Genomic DNA, 16,338 nt, shown 5'->3' with positions numbered 1-16,338 from the left:
CTTATTAAATGGTCTGATGTCATGGCACATCAGCAATGCCCTACTTTACTGAAGTGCTTGAGGTTGAAAGGTCTGATTTGTTTGAAAATACTGTGAAGTTGAAGGATTGTGGGGGTTTCAACTCACAGCCATTCATCACTCATCTCCATTTGGCCTCTGTGGGAATCTTATTGTGCTTCCCACCTTTTCTCTATCTCGTTCTTGTCAGTTTGATGTGATGGTCCTAATCTGTTTATGGTGAGGGTGGAGGCAGACCTGTGGGTTCTGTAACCTTATCATATCAGAGCAGCTTCCCGTTAGATTCCACAGATGCACAAATGCAATCTGCCTCTGAAAGCTTCATATCGGGATAATATGCATGGCTTTTTATCAGTGTGCGGCAAGACTCTATCTCTGCACTGAAAGTGTGCATGTGTGTGTGAAAAGGGAGGATGTGGCAACAGTGAGAGCATTGACTGGGATTGAATTCTTATTATGACCATTCATGTATTCGAAGATGCACTGAAAAAGATGTTTTAGGATTTCGGTGCATGTTTGTAGGGTTATATGCATGTGAGTTTTAAGTTTAGCTATTGGTTGGTTAGTTAGTGAGTTCCTTTGTTAGTTGGTTCATATATAATATAATCTAAATAGTATTTATTAAATATTTTAGATAAATATTGTTGCGTTTCTGTGACTACTCCAGGATGGAAATACAAAAGGCAGGAGCCATTTGTGTGTGGACCATTAAAATTTGACAGTACTGACTGGGTTAGGTCTGGATTGAGTTTAACTTTGTCTGTGCAGTGGACAAAAGTTTCTGTTTTTACAAAATGTTGCTGAATCTTGACTCTAGGCAGCATCCTTGATAAAGCCCCTGCAGATTTTCTCATCTAAAATTGATGATACTGTTTATTTGCTGGATGTTTGACTTTTTACAGAAGGCGATATAGTTTTCTAGGCCCATAGCTGTGGACTCCTGGGTCAATGCAAATGTTATAGATCTGAAATATACAGGTCTGGTCCAAACTCCTCAAAGGTTTCCACAAAGCCAAGACAAATCCCATTTTAACCAGCCCTTATGACTCTCTTGCCAAGGTCTGCGGCTATACTTCTGTGGATTCTCTCGTATGTATTCATACGAGCATGCAAGCACACGATTATGACTTCAAGCACACACGTTTGGACTGAATACATCAGTGCGTGCTTGAATATATAGCTATCGGTGTAGATATTATTTGCGAACGTGACGTGAATTTGGTCAGCGGGTTTAAAAAAATTTGTGAAGTAACTCAGTTGTGTCGAGTACTTTTGTTAACACAATGGTAGAGGTTCTTATCGCATTTTAATGAATTGAATGCTCCTGCGGTGAGTCTGAATGCTTTTACGACACTGTTAAAATCAAAGAATTAAAAGCATAACGTTGTTAGAATTGAATCCCTGCTGTTATACCTAATCACATATTTGAATGCACACGAGACGGGGGACGGCGAGAAAGTTAGATTTACTTTAGGATGGCTTCATAGGCCCACAGTTGAAAACTCGGTTCTCGATTTAATTGCAGGAATAAAGGATTGAGAGAGGATGAGAGACTGTGTGGGGGCCTCATCCAAAAAGTTAGTGGGATATCAGAGCTTATTTACACTGTGATGGCTTCACAGTGTGCATCATGCGGGGAATACATCCAGTTTACTTTCGCTTTGAGTGGATGCATTTTGTATTGTCTAAAGAATGTGAAATTTTGGAGTGTTTTTAAATGTTTTGCACAGCTGGTAGGGTGTGTTAGTTTTCAGATTGGGCTTTGGGAACACATAGGTGTCAGTCAGCAACTGAGTGATGGGGGATCGGAAGAAAAACGAAGAGAAAACACATTTGACAAAATTTTAAGGCTGTCAAAGTTAAAGGGTTAGTTCACCCAAAAATAACCCCCCCATGCTGTACCATACCCCGTAAGACCTTCGTTCATCTTCGGAACACAAATGAAGATATTTTTGATTACAGTTGAGAAGTGGATCACAACCACATGGCACCCTGATGCCTGGTTCAGATTACACGATTTATTTATTTTTTGTCTGTTACGATAGTCACTGTGACAGTTTACGCGATTTTGACTCCTAAAATCTGTGTAGTGTCAGACTACACGGCTTCCTGACCAGTCATCGCATGCCGTCTTTAACGGCACGCGTGATGTCATCGAGAAGGCGAAACTAGTAGCGAGTGACATCCGGAAACGAACGTAAACAAACAATGGATGAAGCGGTGAGTGTTGTATTGGCTGTCCTGTTCAGAAAAAAAGTAAAAAAAAAAAAAAGAAAGAAAACCCGACAATGGACACGTTCCTGGATTGCTCGGCATTGCCTTTTCAGTGTAAGAAATACACGGTGTGGCTTGTGAGCGTGTGATTTAGTTGAATTGCGTGTGTCTCACGGCCATTGCGTGAGACTTGAGAACCTCGAAGAGGACAGTACAGGCTGTCAATCCTCCAAAGAGAACTGAGGTTTATGATATTGTTTTCTTATATATTTTTACTTTTAGTTTTAACGTTAGCACCATCGTCTCTCTTTCGTTTCGCCATTTTTTAAAGTTGTGTATTGTAAAGCTTCTGCTCCTATTGGTCAACCTCATACATGTGACGGAACTGTCGTGGACGACCGTTAAAAAAATTAAACATACTAGTCTTTTTATCGTGATGTCGTGAAGCATCGCAGACTCTAGGTCGGTAGGTCGTCGCCCACTATGACACACTATACGAGATGATACGATCGAATCTTGCGTCCCGACGCCTGTTATCGTTTACGAATCCCCACGACACCCTACGTCAAACGGATCGTGCCAAAATCGGGCTAAAATTGTGTAATCTGAACCAGGCATGAGGAATTGAAACTTGACGGCCCAGAAAGAAAGCAGTCATTGAAGAAAATGTTTAAATATTCTATGTGACTACAGTGGCTCAAATATAAGTTTATCAAGTGATGAGAATACTTTATGTGCAGAAAAAAAAAAAGTAACGACTTTATTCAACTATTCCTTTTCTTCCTTTTGGGCCTCAGACCAGACGAGAGTTCAAGAGATTTCCACGCATGCGCGAGAACTACGTTATTTTTCTACTAGGCTACTTTTTGTTAAGTTCTTGCGCATGCGCCGTGGAAATCTCTTGAACTCTCTTGAAAAGATTTTGAAAAGAATGAAGGAAAGCACGTTAGAGCAATAAATAGAGAGTAGGAGGTGGTTCTCGGAGTGCTATTTCTCATGAAAGAACAGTTCCAGTCTTCCTCATTCACACACTGTTCATCATTCTCCTTGGGGATCCCCAGGTGAAAAAGACGTTGTATTAAATGTATTAAAAATATATTTGAAATACAAATAGTGTGTTTATAATACATTTGTATTTACAACATGCTTATTTAAAGTGTACTAAAATGTATTTTATTGCATTTTAGTATATTTCTAAAAAGTATACTAGAAGTACATTGGTAATAAATATATATTTAATTACACTTTTAAGAAATATACTATAGAAAAGCATACTTTTAATGTATTTATAAAAAGTATATTAGTAATATATTGGTAATAAATGTATGCTTTATTATATTTTTAATAAATATGCTAATGATAATTATACTTTAAATGTATTTCTAAAAAGTATATTAGAAGTACATTGGTAATAAATATATGTTTAAATACACTTTTAAGAAATACACTATAGAAAAGCATACTTTTAATGTATTTCTAAAAAAGTATATTATTAGTACATTGGTAATAAATGTGTGCTTAATTATATTTTTAATAAATATGCTAATGACAATCATGCTTTAAATATGTTTCTAAAAAGTGTACTAGAAGTACATTGGTATTTAATTACATTTTTAAGAAATATGCTAAATACAAACATATTTTAATTATATTTAAAAATGTTTTACTAGAAACACAATGATAATAAATATATACTTAATTACACTTTTAGAAATATGCTAAAAACAAACATAGTTTTAGTGAAATTTTAGTGTATTTACAGAAAGCATACTTGTTGCTAAATTAAAGTATTTTTGTGTTCACTTCAAGTTTAAAAATTCAAGTCCCTTTAATTCCCTTCCTAACATGAAGGCAATTAAACATGTATCGAAATTAATTGTATATTTCTACAAAGACTAGAAGTAGCACTTTAATTATAAATATGTGCTCAGTTAAGCTTTTAAGAAATATACCAAAAACTAACACACTTTTTGTAATACTACTAACACTTAACTCAATGCATATGTATTTCACACTTTATGTGTTTTAGGTTTAACTTTTTTAAATTAATTTGTTATAATTATGAAAAGCACTAAAATTTGACTAACAAGTAATGCACTTCTATACTTCTGCATTAATTAATCAAATAGTCTTTTCCACAAAACAAGTGAATACCAGTACTTGCACACATCAACATAAAAGATCAGGTGTACATACTAGAAAAACAAAATTAATTTCTTAAAGCTTGACTCTTACATTTGTTTAGCCAAAATGAATAAAAAAACTTGTTATAAAGCATGTTATGTTTATATTAACAGAGTTGTTTCTTTTTTGTGGATGTTAGTTAATATTTCCAGTTGCATTCATTTGGACCAATCAGAGCCAATCTTTTCAAAACAAGCTTGCCGGCAATTGTCCAATCACACACTGCCATTTGAATTTGCATGTTGGGCGGGGCGCGGACAGCGGTACTGACTGTCTGTGGTATTCCATTATAGCTTCGGATATTTCAACAGAAATCATGTATTTTCCAAATTTTGCTTTTTTATTTCACTGACTCGGACCTAGTGAATGTGGATAGCACCGATCTAATATTGAGAGAACACACGAGCAGATTACCAAGTCGTCAGCTCCCGCGAACAATTTAGCAGTGAAGAGGACAACGCAGAGCTGCGCCGCCACGACATGGACAGAGCAAGATACTGCCAGAAAAGATATTACTTCTTGGTGGTAAGTTTATTAGTTTAAGTGATTAGTGTAATTGGCTTTATTCTCACTTTGAGTTTAGAAAATATTTTCAGAAGTTGATGACGATGTTGTGTGGATTACTGGCGTTTCTGTTGATTTGACACTAAAGCGAGTTAACGTACGTCTATCCATTGACGTCTATCAACTTAATGTTATAGATCTAGACAGTGACATAATACAACTATAAAAACATTGCACACTGTGTTTTCAGAAAAAAGGTTATGGTGATTACACGACAGGCTTGATTGTCCCTAAGTAACTTCTTGTGTTTTAAATATTATAATATATTTTAAGCTCTAATAAAACTTTCACATTTGTGATATTTAATTCATAGTAAAATCTGATTAATTATTAGTAGGCTGTCAGTTTTCATGTCAATTCGATAAATAAATTAAGTTGTAATCACCAACTATAAGCTTTCATAAAACCAATTATTAAATATCTTGCACTGAGAAATTAAAACGATGTTAAATAATGAAATGAGAGTTTTTATATTTAATATTTAGCCTAACCAAGGAATTTGCACATTGCAAAGACATTTTTTTTATATTAAACCTAACCGTGAGTAGATGAGGTCAAGTTGAGTAAGTAGTAGTTGATCCTCTTGATTTGTAACTTTTTGTTGGTGAAAAACAACAAAAACAGTCAATAGTGTGTCATGTAGCAGCTAAGTAGCTAAGTGACCTATATATATTAACACGTATTTGAAAAATTGCGTCCCCAGCATGAATATGTATTTTGCCTGATTATGCATTGAATTATGCAATCGCATAATCGTGTTTTTCTCGAGGGACTGATTTATATGATTTTATGTGTGGTATTCAGCTTTTTTACATTTAATCAAGTCGTTATCAGCTGTCACCAACTTGTAACTTTCAATAGAATGTTCTGTCTTTATTAATAATGAATAATTACTTTAATAATAGGGTGGAAGTTACAGTAATGGTTCATTAAATATGTTTTACCATTTAAACAAAATACAAATTATATATGAAGAACACAAACTAGTGTTTGTTCTGCCATAACTTTGTATAACATGCAACTTTATTTTTTCTTGTAGAGCTTCCAGGGATATTAGAATCTCTCAAAGAGGCCCTGGAGTCCTTGAAACGAGGTTCATTCAGCTCAAGCCCAAGATCATCTGAGCTGTGTCTTCCTGAAACCTCAGAAATGGTTAGAAAATTCTTTATGATAAAGAAAAATCCTATTTGTTATAATAATTATATCTGACTTTTTGTGCATTAACACTTCAATAAGTGTTCTGAATTAAGTAACAAAGTGACAGCTTTTTATTAGAATTATAAATGAACAAGTTTATACTAATGCTTGTTTTTTTTTTATTCTTGCTAGATTTCCCTCGGTGGTTCTGATGTCCCCAAAAGAGTCTATGGCAGACTGAACAAGTCACGAACTTCTCTTTTTACTCACGACTTGGCCACTTTACTTTTTGCTATTGTATTTCACTTTGTTTGACTTAAGGATTAGTTCACTTAAAAAAAAAAAACTTTTGCTGATAACTTACCCACCCCCATGCCAAGATATCCATGTCATTCTTTCTTCAGTTGAAAAGAAATTAAGGTTTTTGATGAAAACATTTCAGGATTTTCTCCATATGGACTTCATTGGGAACCAAACGGTTCAAGGTCCAAAAGGCAGTTTCTGTGCAAACTGTTCAAAGGGCTTTAAACGATTCCAGACGATGAATAAGGGTCTTATCAAGCGAAACGATCGGTCATTTAAAAAAAAAAAAACAACGTTTAAGTTTTATAAGCTCAAATGGTCGCCATGCTCTGTTCTGTTATGCATGTTCATAACTCTCCTATTCAAACTCGTTCATCAAAATTAACAAATCTTTTTCTGAGTCATTAGGTTCATTCAACGAACGAAATGAATGAATTGACTTGAAAAAAGATTTGTCAGGGCTGCCAACTCTCAAGCATTCAGCACGAGACTCTCGCAATTGAGCAATTCTCATGCTTTCACGACAAATTGACTGTTAGCCATTGGACCTTGAACCGTTTTGTTCCCAGTGAAGTCCATTATATGGAGAAAAATCCTGGAATGTTTTCATCAAAAACCTTAATTCCTTTTCGACTGAAGAAAGAAAGACATGGACATCTTGGAAGACATGGGGGTGAGTAAATTATCAGCAAAAGTTTTTTTTTAAAAAGTGAACTACTCCTTTCAGTTAGTTTATTTATTTATTTATTTTTTGTTCTGTTTAATACCTCTGCAAATCATTGTATTTTATGTTAATGTATTTTGTTTAGTTTTCATAATGCTTTACTGATGTAGTGCATTAAAGTTTATCTTTCAAAGAGTGTTTGTGTGTTTTGTAGAAATATTTTTTTACTGGGTTTTGTTGAATTAAAATGTTTAACTGTATTTTTAATACATTAAAATATATTATTTTTATATTAAATGGTTTTTGGAAAAAATATATTTTTAATATGTTAATAGTGGGTCCTATAGTGTTCTAAAAATACATTATTAATAAGCTGAAATTATATTTAAAATATACTTAGAACGCATTAATGTGAAGCTAAAATATACTAATGATGTATTTCTAAAGTCGATTTAAAGTGTATTAAAATACACTTTAAATAAGTGCTATTATATTACATTAAATGTACTTAAAATGGTTCCATTTTAGCACAATTTAATATAATAAAATATATTACTATTACCTTAAAATTGAACTTAAATAGATATTAAAGTACACTTAATATACTTGAAGTTGTTTCAATTTAGCACATTTAATACATATTTAATACGGTGCACTTAAAATACATTAAGTATATCAAAATAAGTACAATTTAAATACATTTCCTTTTCACCTGGGGAATCACACCACCACCAGCCACTCAACCTGCTGCTCCTGCTGCCTGTTTCTCTCGTTCTCTCTCCATCTGTCTTTCTGGGCTGAATCAACCAACCTTGCGTTACCAGCTACTATTTAATCCGAGAATGAATCCATTACTCAAACGTGCGTTTTAGTGCTGTCAATCAATTAAAAATGTGATTAATTTATTACATGGAATGTCAATTATTCAGTAAAATTAAGCAACGTTCACAAATATTACAATTAATTGCACATATAAATATTTTATGAGAAAAGCCCTCAAATGAAGATCATCTGAAAACATTTGTGTGGGAGAAGAGGGATTCATTGAATAGATGATACAAAAGAATGTGTCCTTTGTGAACAGCTTGATCTTTTTTTCCCTTTGAATTTATATGCATAAGAAGAGTGTGTTCTTGTTGATTGATTTTTGGATTCTTATTTCATCAGAGAGGGGTCGAATTTCTGTTGATGTTGTTGAGAAATTGTATTTTTCTCTTTCCCATAGCTGGGAGGTAGTGCGGTTCCTCCTCTCCAACCTGCGCTGGTGGATGGAGGAGTATCACTTTGATGGCTTCAGGTTTGACGGCGTGACCTCAATGCTCTATCACCACCATGGCATCGGTCAGTTATTCTGCACATGCAAACAAGCATCATTATTCAGTGTGAAAACAATTCATTGTCTTAATCGGTGTCTTTTGGTCTTGTAAAAACACAGAGTCTCCCTAAAATGAGGTAAACTTGTAGGCCATAAAACGTGCCAGAGATTAGGCCTTTATCTTGAATAAAGTTATTTTACGTATATAGTGTATTTTAATCATCAGAACTGTACACTGTATAAAAAAAATATTTTCCTGATTTGTAATCACAACATTTTTTCTTTTGTCAAATCAACTGAAATAATTTATGTAGTTCAGATAACATAATATTTTGAGTTTCTAGTGTTTAAATTAATCTCCTTCATTGTATTAACTCAATTTTTCCATTTCAATGAAATTTTTAAAGCAACCAGGTTACTTCATTTTTTTAAGTTAAACCAACAATATTTTTTTACAGTGCAAACATCTTTCTGAATAAGAACCAGTTCTACCATGCATTAAACAATGCATTGATTTTTTTTTTTCATTTATGCTGAAAATAATAATGATAGTTATTCTGCACTGTACAAAATTATTTTCATTATTTTTTATCGAAACTTACATCCTTTTGTCAAATCAACTTGGATAATTAATGTGGTTAAGGTAACATAATATATTGAGTAATCTCCTTTATTGCATTACTCACATTTTTAATTTCAATTAACTAAACATTTTAAGGAAACCAGGTAACTTTTTTAAGTTAAACCAACTATACGTGTTTACAGTGGGGCTAAGATAAATAAACTACTGATACAGCCTATTTTCTAAAAACAAGTCTTAATATCTTAAGCAATTTTGCTTGGTTCGCTAGTAGGGCCTTCATTTATCCTGTTTGACATTTAGTTTTTACTGACAAACATAATGATTCATTTCTTGATTTAATTTAATTTGCATCGTACATATAATGGTTGTTTTTTGTGCTTCTGTATGTCTCTGTATTAGTTCATCTTAATGAAATGTAAAAGCTTTGATGCAGAGGTATGCCAACTATGTCATTTCTGTTGTAAAAACTGGACGAAAAGTGCAAACTGCATGAATAGATTTAAAAGGCCCTCTTAGACTATTATCATAAATAGTGAGAGACCTTGGCCGCTCTACATATTACCTGAAATGATTATGAAAGGTCAATGATGTCATTAATCCATATTCCACTAGAATCTTTTTTTATACATATACACAGGCACATCATTTTCTGGGAACTACGGCGAGTACTTTGGAATGCATGTGGATGAAAGTGCGGTCATTTATCTGATGCTGGCCAATCACATTTTGCACATGCTCTACCCACAATGCATCACTGTAGCAGAGGTGAGAGCCTACCCACACCACAGTACATTTCTTTTTTTTTTTTTTCACAAGAGGTATAATTTTTCCTGCTCATACCTCTTTCCCACCAATTACAGCTCCCATTACCTTTTTTCTCTCGCTCCAGAGTGGAAATTTCATTTCATTCTTTCCTATTCACCTGTTCTGTGGTGGTACATTTTATTTAAAGCTGAGCTCCTGCGAAATGGGATCTGAACACTGTGGCTAATGGATCAGGGTGATAATTAAGTGATTAAGGCCAAAAGATTCAAGAAAAGAACAAGAGAGGTTTTCTGGGGCAGGTATCATATGGATCTGTGCCCCAGTCTCTCTCGCTCTCTTCTTCAACAGTCTCGTATGACCCACAGGCAGGTTGTAATAGAAGCAGGCGAATTGCTTCAAATTGCTTTAATTTGCCCATCTGCCAATTTGATTAATCATAAGTACAGAATGAATGGGGAAGTGGAAGAATACAGCTGCATCCCTGAAGACGGACAGAATCCGTGTCTCAAGGTTTGCTGCAAACCAGGCAACATTCTTTCCATCCATTTACTCACTGCTGAAAAAAAAAAATCATTCGTTTTGTTCATTAGCTCTTCAATATGAAAATCCTTCATGATCCAACCAATGGACATTTAATAAAGTAACTCCTTCAACTTGGAAGAATGGTGATCTGAATTGCAATTTTCGAACCCTACATTTTCTTAACCCTACAATTTTCCATTGTGGCACACTGTCTTGATCCAACATTTTTCTCAATTTTTTCTTTGCTATACATTCCATTTTACAGTTGTCAAAACTGGTATAAGATAATCATTAGCTAGTTATAAGAATGTAGTGTTTATCCACTAAAAATCATGACATCCAACCTAGCTGCTCACGTCATGTTCTTTAGAGAAATGTCCAATTTGTGAATGCAATGTTAAAAAAAAAAAAACCTTTGCTGATAATTTACTCATCCCCATGTCATCCAAGATGTCAATGACTTTCTTTCTTCAGTCAAAAAGAAATTAAGGTTTTTGATTTTCTCCATATAATGGACTTCAATGGGAACCAAACGGTTCAAGGTCCAAATGAGTTTCAGTGCAGCTTCAAAGGGCTTTAAACAATGCCAGACGATAAATAAGGGTCTTATCTAGCGAAAAGATTGCTCATTTGAAAATAAATAAAAAAGTTTCAGTTCTATAAGCGCTCGCTTTGCTCTGTTCTGTGATGAGCGTTCGTGACTCTCCTGTTCAAACTCGTTCATCACAATGAACAAATCTTTTTTTGAGTCATGACTCGAAGGGTCCTAGATAAGACCCTCATTCATCGTCTGGTGTCGTTTAAAAGCCCTTTGAAGCTGCACTGAAACTCTCATTTGGACCTTGAACCATTTGGTTCCCAATGAAGTCCATTATATGGAGAAAATCCTGGAACGTTTTCATCAAAAACCTTAATTTCTTTTCGACTGAAGAAAGAAAGACGTGGACATCTTGGATGGCATGGGGGTGAGTAAATTATTAGCAAAAGTTTTTTTTTTTTGTTTTTTTTTTTTTTAAAGTGATACACAGTACTACTTTCATTTGAGTCAAATCTTTTCAAAATATTGTGTTGATACAGCTCACAAAACCGGTCTGAATGATTCAATCACAAGACTGATATGGTTCTCGACTAACTCACTAATTCAGTTGTCAAGCTGACAGAAGATTTTCAATATGTACCTCAGGACAAGTACACATAATGTGGACCACTTTTATGATGCTTTCAAGCCATTTTTGAGCTTTACGGCCTCAGTTGTCATTCATTTTAATTAGTCTATAAAGAATGACATTTTGTTTTGTATCTCTTTTTATGTTCCCCAGAAGAAAGTTTCATCAGTTACTCTCTCTTACTAAAATTGTTAGATTGCACTGACTAATGACCGGCTTGGATCAAATAGAAACTATCATGTTCCAAGAGACAGCGTAATCTGTATTTTCCCATCTGGGAATGCACTTCTCACAGTTCCTCGATCATCAGTTCCTCTATGGATTTTTGTGTAGGATGTATCAGGGATGCCAGGTCTGTGCAGGTCCATTGAAGAGGGAGGACTGGGCTTTGATTATCGTCTGACCATGGCCGTGCCAGACAAATGGATCCAGGTGAGCTCCCATCTCCTGTGATTTCTCTCTCCCTCTCTCTCTACACACAGATGTTGCTCCTTTGTGTTTGGTTCTGTGCAAATGATGTTGTTTGATGTTTGCAGTTCACCGTTTTGGGGTCATCTCTCTTTATGAAGCTGCGTATTTGTAGTCTTTCTGCAGCGACTGTCTCGCACCCAAAATCCCCCGCTGGCTCGACTCGAATCAGCGTGGGCATTTCCGCTTTAATTCGAGCCAGGTTTTTGCATGGCTGTGCCTTTTTAAAATGATAAAAGGAAGAGTATTGATTGAGTTTGCTTCCTGAGTTCAGGGTGTAATCTGAGATCTGGCACAACCTTTTTTTTCTGTCAGGCTTCTATTTCAGTCCCACTTTGTCCATCTTTCATTCGTCTTTTGGCAGAATTTGGAATGTCATTAAAAGTTTTGTGTATTGATATCCCGGTCTCTATCTCTCAGTTATAAAACATCTTGGTGTTTCTGTGAGTTTGCGCTTGTTCTGTTTCTCTTTCTTGCATATAGACACGCACACATATTCTACAGGCTTATTCAACATGACTTCCAAAACTCTAATCACTTGTAAGTCTTGCATAGGAAAGTCAACATTTTCACGCTTGGCACCAAACCAGAACGCAACCCAGAAAAATAATTGAAAACAAGTGAAACAAATCATATTCAATCATATAAAAAAAAGAGACTTGCAAATTGTATTGTGTTTTAGCTGAGCACAGAATATCAAGCATATCCTTGTTTACAATCTTAAAGCAACAGTTCAAACCAAATGCAAATCTTCAAATCAAACCTCAAAGACAAAACATTTTGCCCTAAATTTTGCCTTAAGGATTTGCATGTCTTGAAATAACACGAGAAGGCACAAATAAGATTAGAAAGATACTTAATTGTGCTAAAAATCCTGCAAAAAAAATATATATTCTTAATGTTTTCATTTAAATAAAAACATCTAAATATAAGTAAGTATATAAATATTGTAAAATTTACATATGTAACTTTATTATAAATGAATGGTCTTTATTTATGAAAATAACGTTTTCCAATAAAAATGTATACATTAAGCAGCACAACTGTTAATAAGAAATGTTTCTTGATTCCTGATGGATCATGTGACACTGAAGACTGGAGTATTGGCATCACAGGAATAAATTACATTTAAAATATATATTAAAATAGACAACAGTTATTCAAATTTTAATAATAAATAGCAATATTCATCTTTTTACTCTATTTTTAATCAAACAAATGTAGCCTTGTTGTGCTGTTAGCACAAGAGACTATATGGCTTTTGTAAACTTACAACCATAACAACCTGTTTTATGGTACTTTTATGTTACTTTTTGATTAAAGTCATATGGGTTTAAAACAACATTGGGGTGAGTAAATTAATTTTCATTTCCACTTTTCCCTTAATCCCTTGGCAAACTGCAGTAACCCATGTGTCTGTGACCCTCTTAGACAAAAAAATCCATGTCCGCACTTCGCCCCTCTGTGCCATAACTCTCTTTTTTACAATGAGGTGTTCAAGAGGGCAAACTCCCTCCTGATTTACTACTGAATTCCTCCTCTTTCTTGCTTTCAGTCTCTCTCTCTCTCTCTCTCTCTCTCTCTCTCTCTCTTCCTCCCCTCCTCTGTCACAAACAGAGTTAGGGCTTCTCAGCTGCGCGCTGCGCTGTGACGGAGGTCGGCTGAGCGTGGCTCGCTTGTGAAATTAAAATGTCCGCCGCTTGGAATCGATAATGCAGATGATGAACAGAGTGGAGGGAAACAGGAGGAGAAGAGGGCCACAGTCCGTAATGAAACCTCCCCAAAACCTAATGAAATCTTTAGAGATTTCCATAAAGAGAGCAGCTGTTCTCTTTCTCTCACTTTATTCTCTGATGAATATATTAATATGTGGAATCAATGGGTTTATTAATGATGCAGTTTGATTCATGGGGTGGAGAGGAGAGCGGGAGTTCAGTCATACTTGCTGAAGAAGAGAAATGGAAATGAAGTTTTAACTGAAGAGCAGATTAGATCACAATGAGTGTGATTTTCTGGTGACCTGTCCTGTAGTGAGAGGCATGTCTGCTGCTCCCGGTTGGGTGGAGAGGTCAACTTTAACTGACACATAACATATGAGTGTTTGTGTGTGCACTTGAACTCACATTTCCACATAAGCATCATGACATGTTTTCCATTTTATATGTTATGTATTAGTAGTATCTATTGAGTATATATTTAATAATATTTCAAATTAATGTTTTAATATTTTATTTCAAATTGATTGCATTAAAGGTTTTTGTTTTATACTATTCTTTCAAGTCGTTTTATTTTATTTTAGTCTTGTCTATGGGGTATGAAATTGGAATATGAGAGAAGACTTTAGTATTGTATTTTTTAAATTACTGCATTAGTAAGTTATGTTTTTTTTTTTGAGATGAGGTTTTGGTAATGTTGCATTTTGTTGTGTTAAGTTGAGGTTGTGAGTTGATGTTTTGAGTTGGGGATTGTTTTGTTCTTGATTTTTTTTTTGGCTTTTTTGTTCATGATGCATTTTGTTGTGTTGAGTTGATGATTTCTTTTATTCTTGTGTTAAGTTGAGGGATTGTTTTGTTCATGATGCAGTTTTTGTGTTTAGTTGGAGATTGTTTTGTTCTTGTTGTGTTAAGTTGAGGGATTGTTTTGTTCATGATGCAGTTTTTGTTTAGTTGGGGATTGTTTTGTTCTTGTTGTGTTAAGTTGAGGTTTCGTTGTTTTTTGTTTGGTTTTAAGTTGAGGTTTTGTTGTTTTTTGTTTAGTTTTAAGTTGAGGTTTCGTTGTTTTTTGTTTGGTTTTAAGTTGAGGTTTCGTTGTTTTTTGTTTGGTTTTAAGTTGAGGTTTTGTTGTTTTTTGTTTGGTTTTAAGTTGAGGTTTTGTTGTTTTTTGTTTGGTTTTAAGTTGAGGTTTCGTTGTTTTTTTGTTTGGTTTTAAGTTGAGGTTTCGTTTTTTTTTTGTTGTTTGGTTTTAAGTTGAGGTTTTGTTGTTTTTTGTTTTATTTTATGTTGAGGTTTTGTTTTAACTTGAGATTTTGTTGTTTTTTTGTTGTGTTTTAAGTTGAGGTTTTGTTGTTTTTTGTTGTGTTTTAAGTGGTTTCATTGTTTTTGTTGTGTTTTAAGTTGAGGTTTTGTTGTTTTTTGGCCCAGGGTCTAACATTAATATATATTTTTTCGAATCATTTAGATTGTCTACATAAGCCATTTTTTGAGGTTTCGTTATAAGAGTTTTTATAAAATCATAAAATAGATTCAGAAACTGTTCCTGTCCAGCTTCTGATTGGTCAGTGCAGCCCTCCAGCTATGCTAAAAGCTATGACTCACTTCTTCATCACAATTGCTGCAGAGTACCCACAGAATAATGTCTTATTGTATAATCTTCTTTTATTCTAACAGTGTAACAGCAGTAAGGCCGTCCACTGCTTGACAAGGCTAACATGGTTATATTCACAATACAGCACAAACTGTCAGACTTTATTGCATGGTAAATATTATGGATATTGTTAACTACAGAAGCACTCACTGTGGGTCTCTGCGAGAAGATTTTAATCCGTTATGAGCTTGATCTTTTTTTTGTTTTGTTTTTTTGAAGTTGTGAGTGTTTATGTACAAGTGTGAGTCTACATGTATGTGTGAGCAATCTCTTGTGTTCTCTGGGAGGAAGAGGTCATGATGGCAAATAAAGCCATTTTGTGTAATTACCAGTGCTACTACAAAACAGATTAATATCCTTCTGGCCTCTCTGGCTAAAAGCACTCCACAACCCTTATTTGTTTAATTCATATCCTGGTGCTGAGCTCCATGTGGCTGTTGATTTGATTAATTTGCTTAAGCAAATTAACTTGAATTATCTAATAATACTTTTCCATTACCCCCACCCTCGTGCTTGTCTGCTTTCAAGAGGAACAATTAAAGCTCATCATGCATAATTGTGATGGGAAGTTGTTCTGATTTTGGCTTCCTCATTTCAGCATATTGGAGTTTTAGCTTCCGGTGGATGGATTATGTATCATATACTTTTATTTCTCCTCCTGTGGTCTGACTGAGAAGCAGAAATTTGAGTGGGAGATAAAAATGGAGAAAAGGGGTGGTGTGGTTTGATTGTCGCGAAGGCAGATAACTCACTTTCGCTTCCCGTCAGAGTGAACTGAACTGCACTGATTGTGTGTGATTGTGGGGAGCTGTGTTTGCAGTAATTAAGTCTTCGGCTACACTTCCTGTTTGTTTTGTTAAATAGTTTTATGGGAACTATTGTAAACGTACAAAGAGAGAGAAAAATAAATGTTGTGCCAACAGTACCCTTTCAGATTGATTAGCCAATGCATGAGAAGCTTTGAGATGTATTTGAAAATTTCCAGAACGTTTAAACGGAAATTTTGTGATTAAGGTCACACTTTATTTCGATGATCCACTTTAGACATTGTACTAGTCATTAGAGTGTTAAT

The 16,338-nt window shown here is 34.6% G+C and overlaps 1 protein-coding gene across 1 annotated transcript in view; it reads left to right on the top strand.

The window, feature by feature from the left end:
- The window catches only part of gbe1a (glucan (1,4-alpha-), branching enzyme 1a), a 115,972-nt gene that overhangs the window by 57,043 nt on the left and 42,591 nt on the right, over positions 1-16,338 (top strand). Inside the window, exons 8-10 of the mRNA XM_039676907.2 lie at positions 8,310-8,425; positions 9,620-9,747; positions 11,769-11,867. Of these exons, the coding sequence (XP_039532841.2) occupies positions 8,310-8,425; positions 9,620-9,747; positions 11,769-11,867 (343 nt within the window). The remainder of the gene's footprint in view (positions 1-8,309; positions 8,426-9,619; positions 9,748-11,768; positions 11,868-16,338) is intronic.

This window comes from Pimephales promelas, chromosome 23 (genome assembly GCF_988280905.1).
Source record: "Pimephales promelas chromosome 23, fPimPro1.hap1.1, whole genome shotgun sequence".
Classification (NCBI taxonomy): domain Eukaryota; kingdom Metazoa; phylum Chordata; class Actinopteri; order Cypriniformes; family Leuciscidae; genus Pimephales; species Pimephales promelas.
Note: the sequence above shows the minus strand (reverse complement) of the source record. Positions and strands in the feature narration are given on the sequence as shown.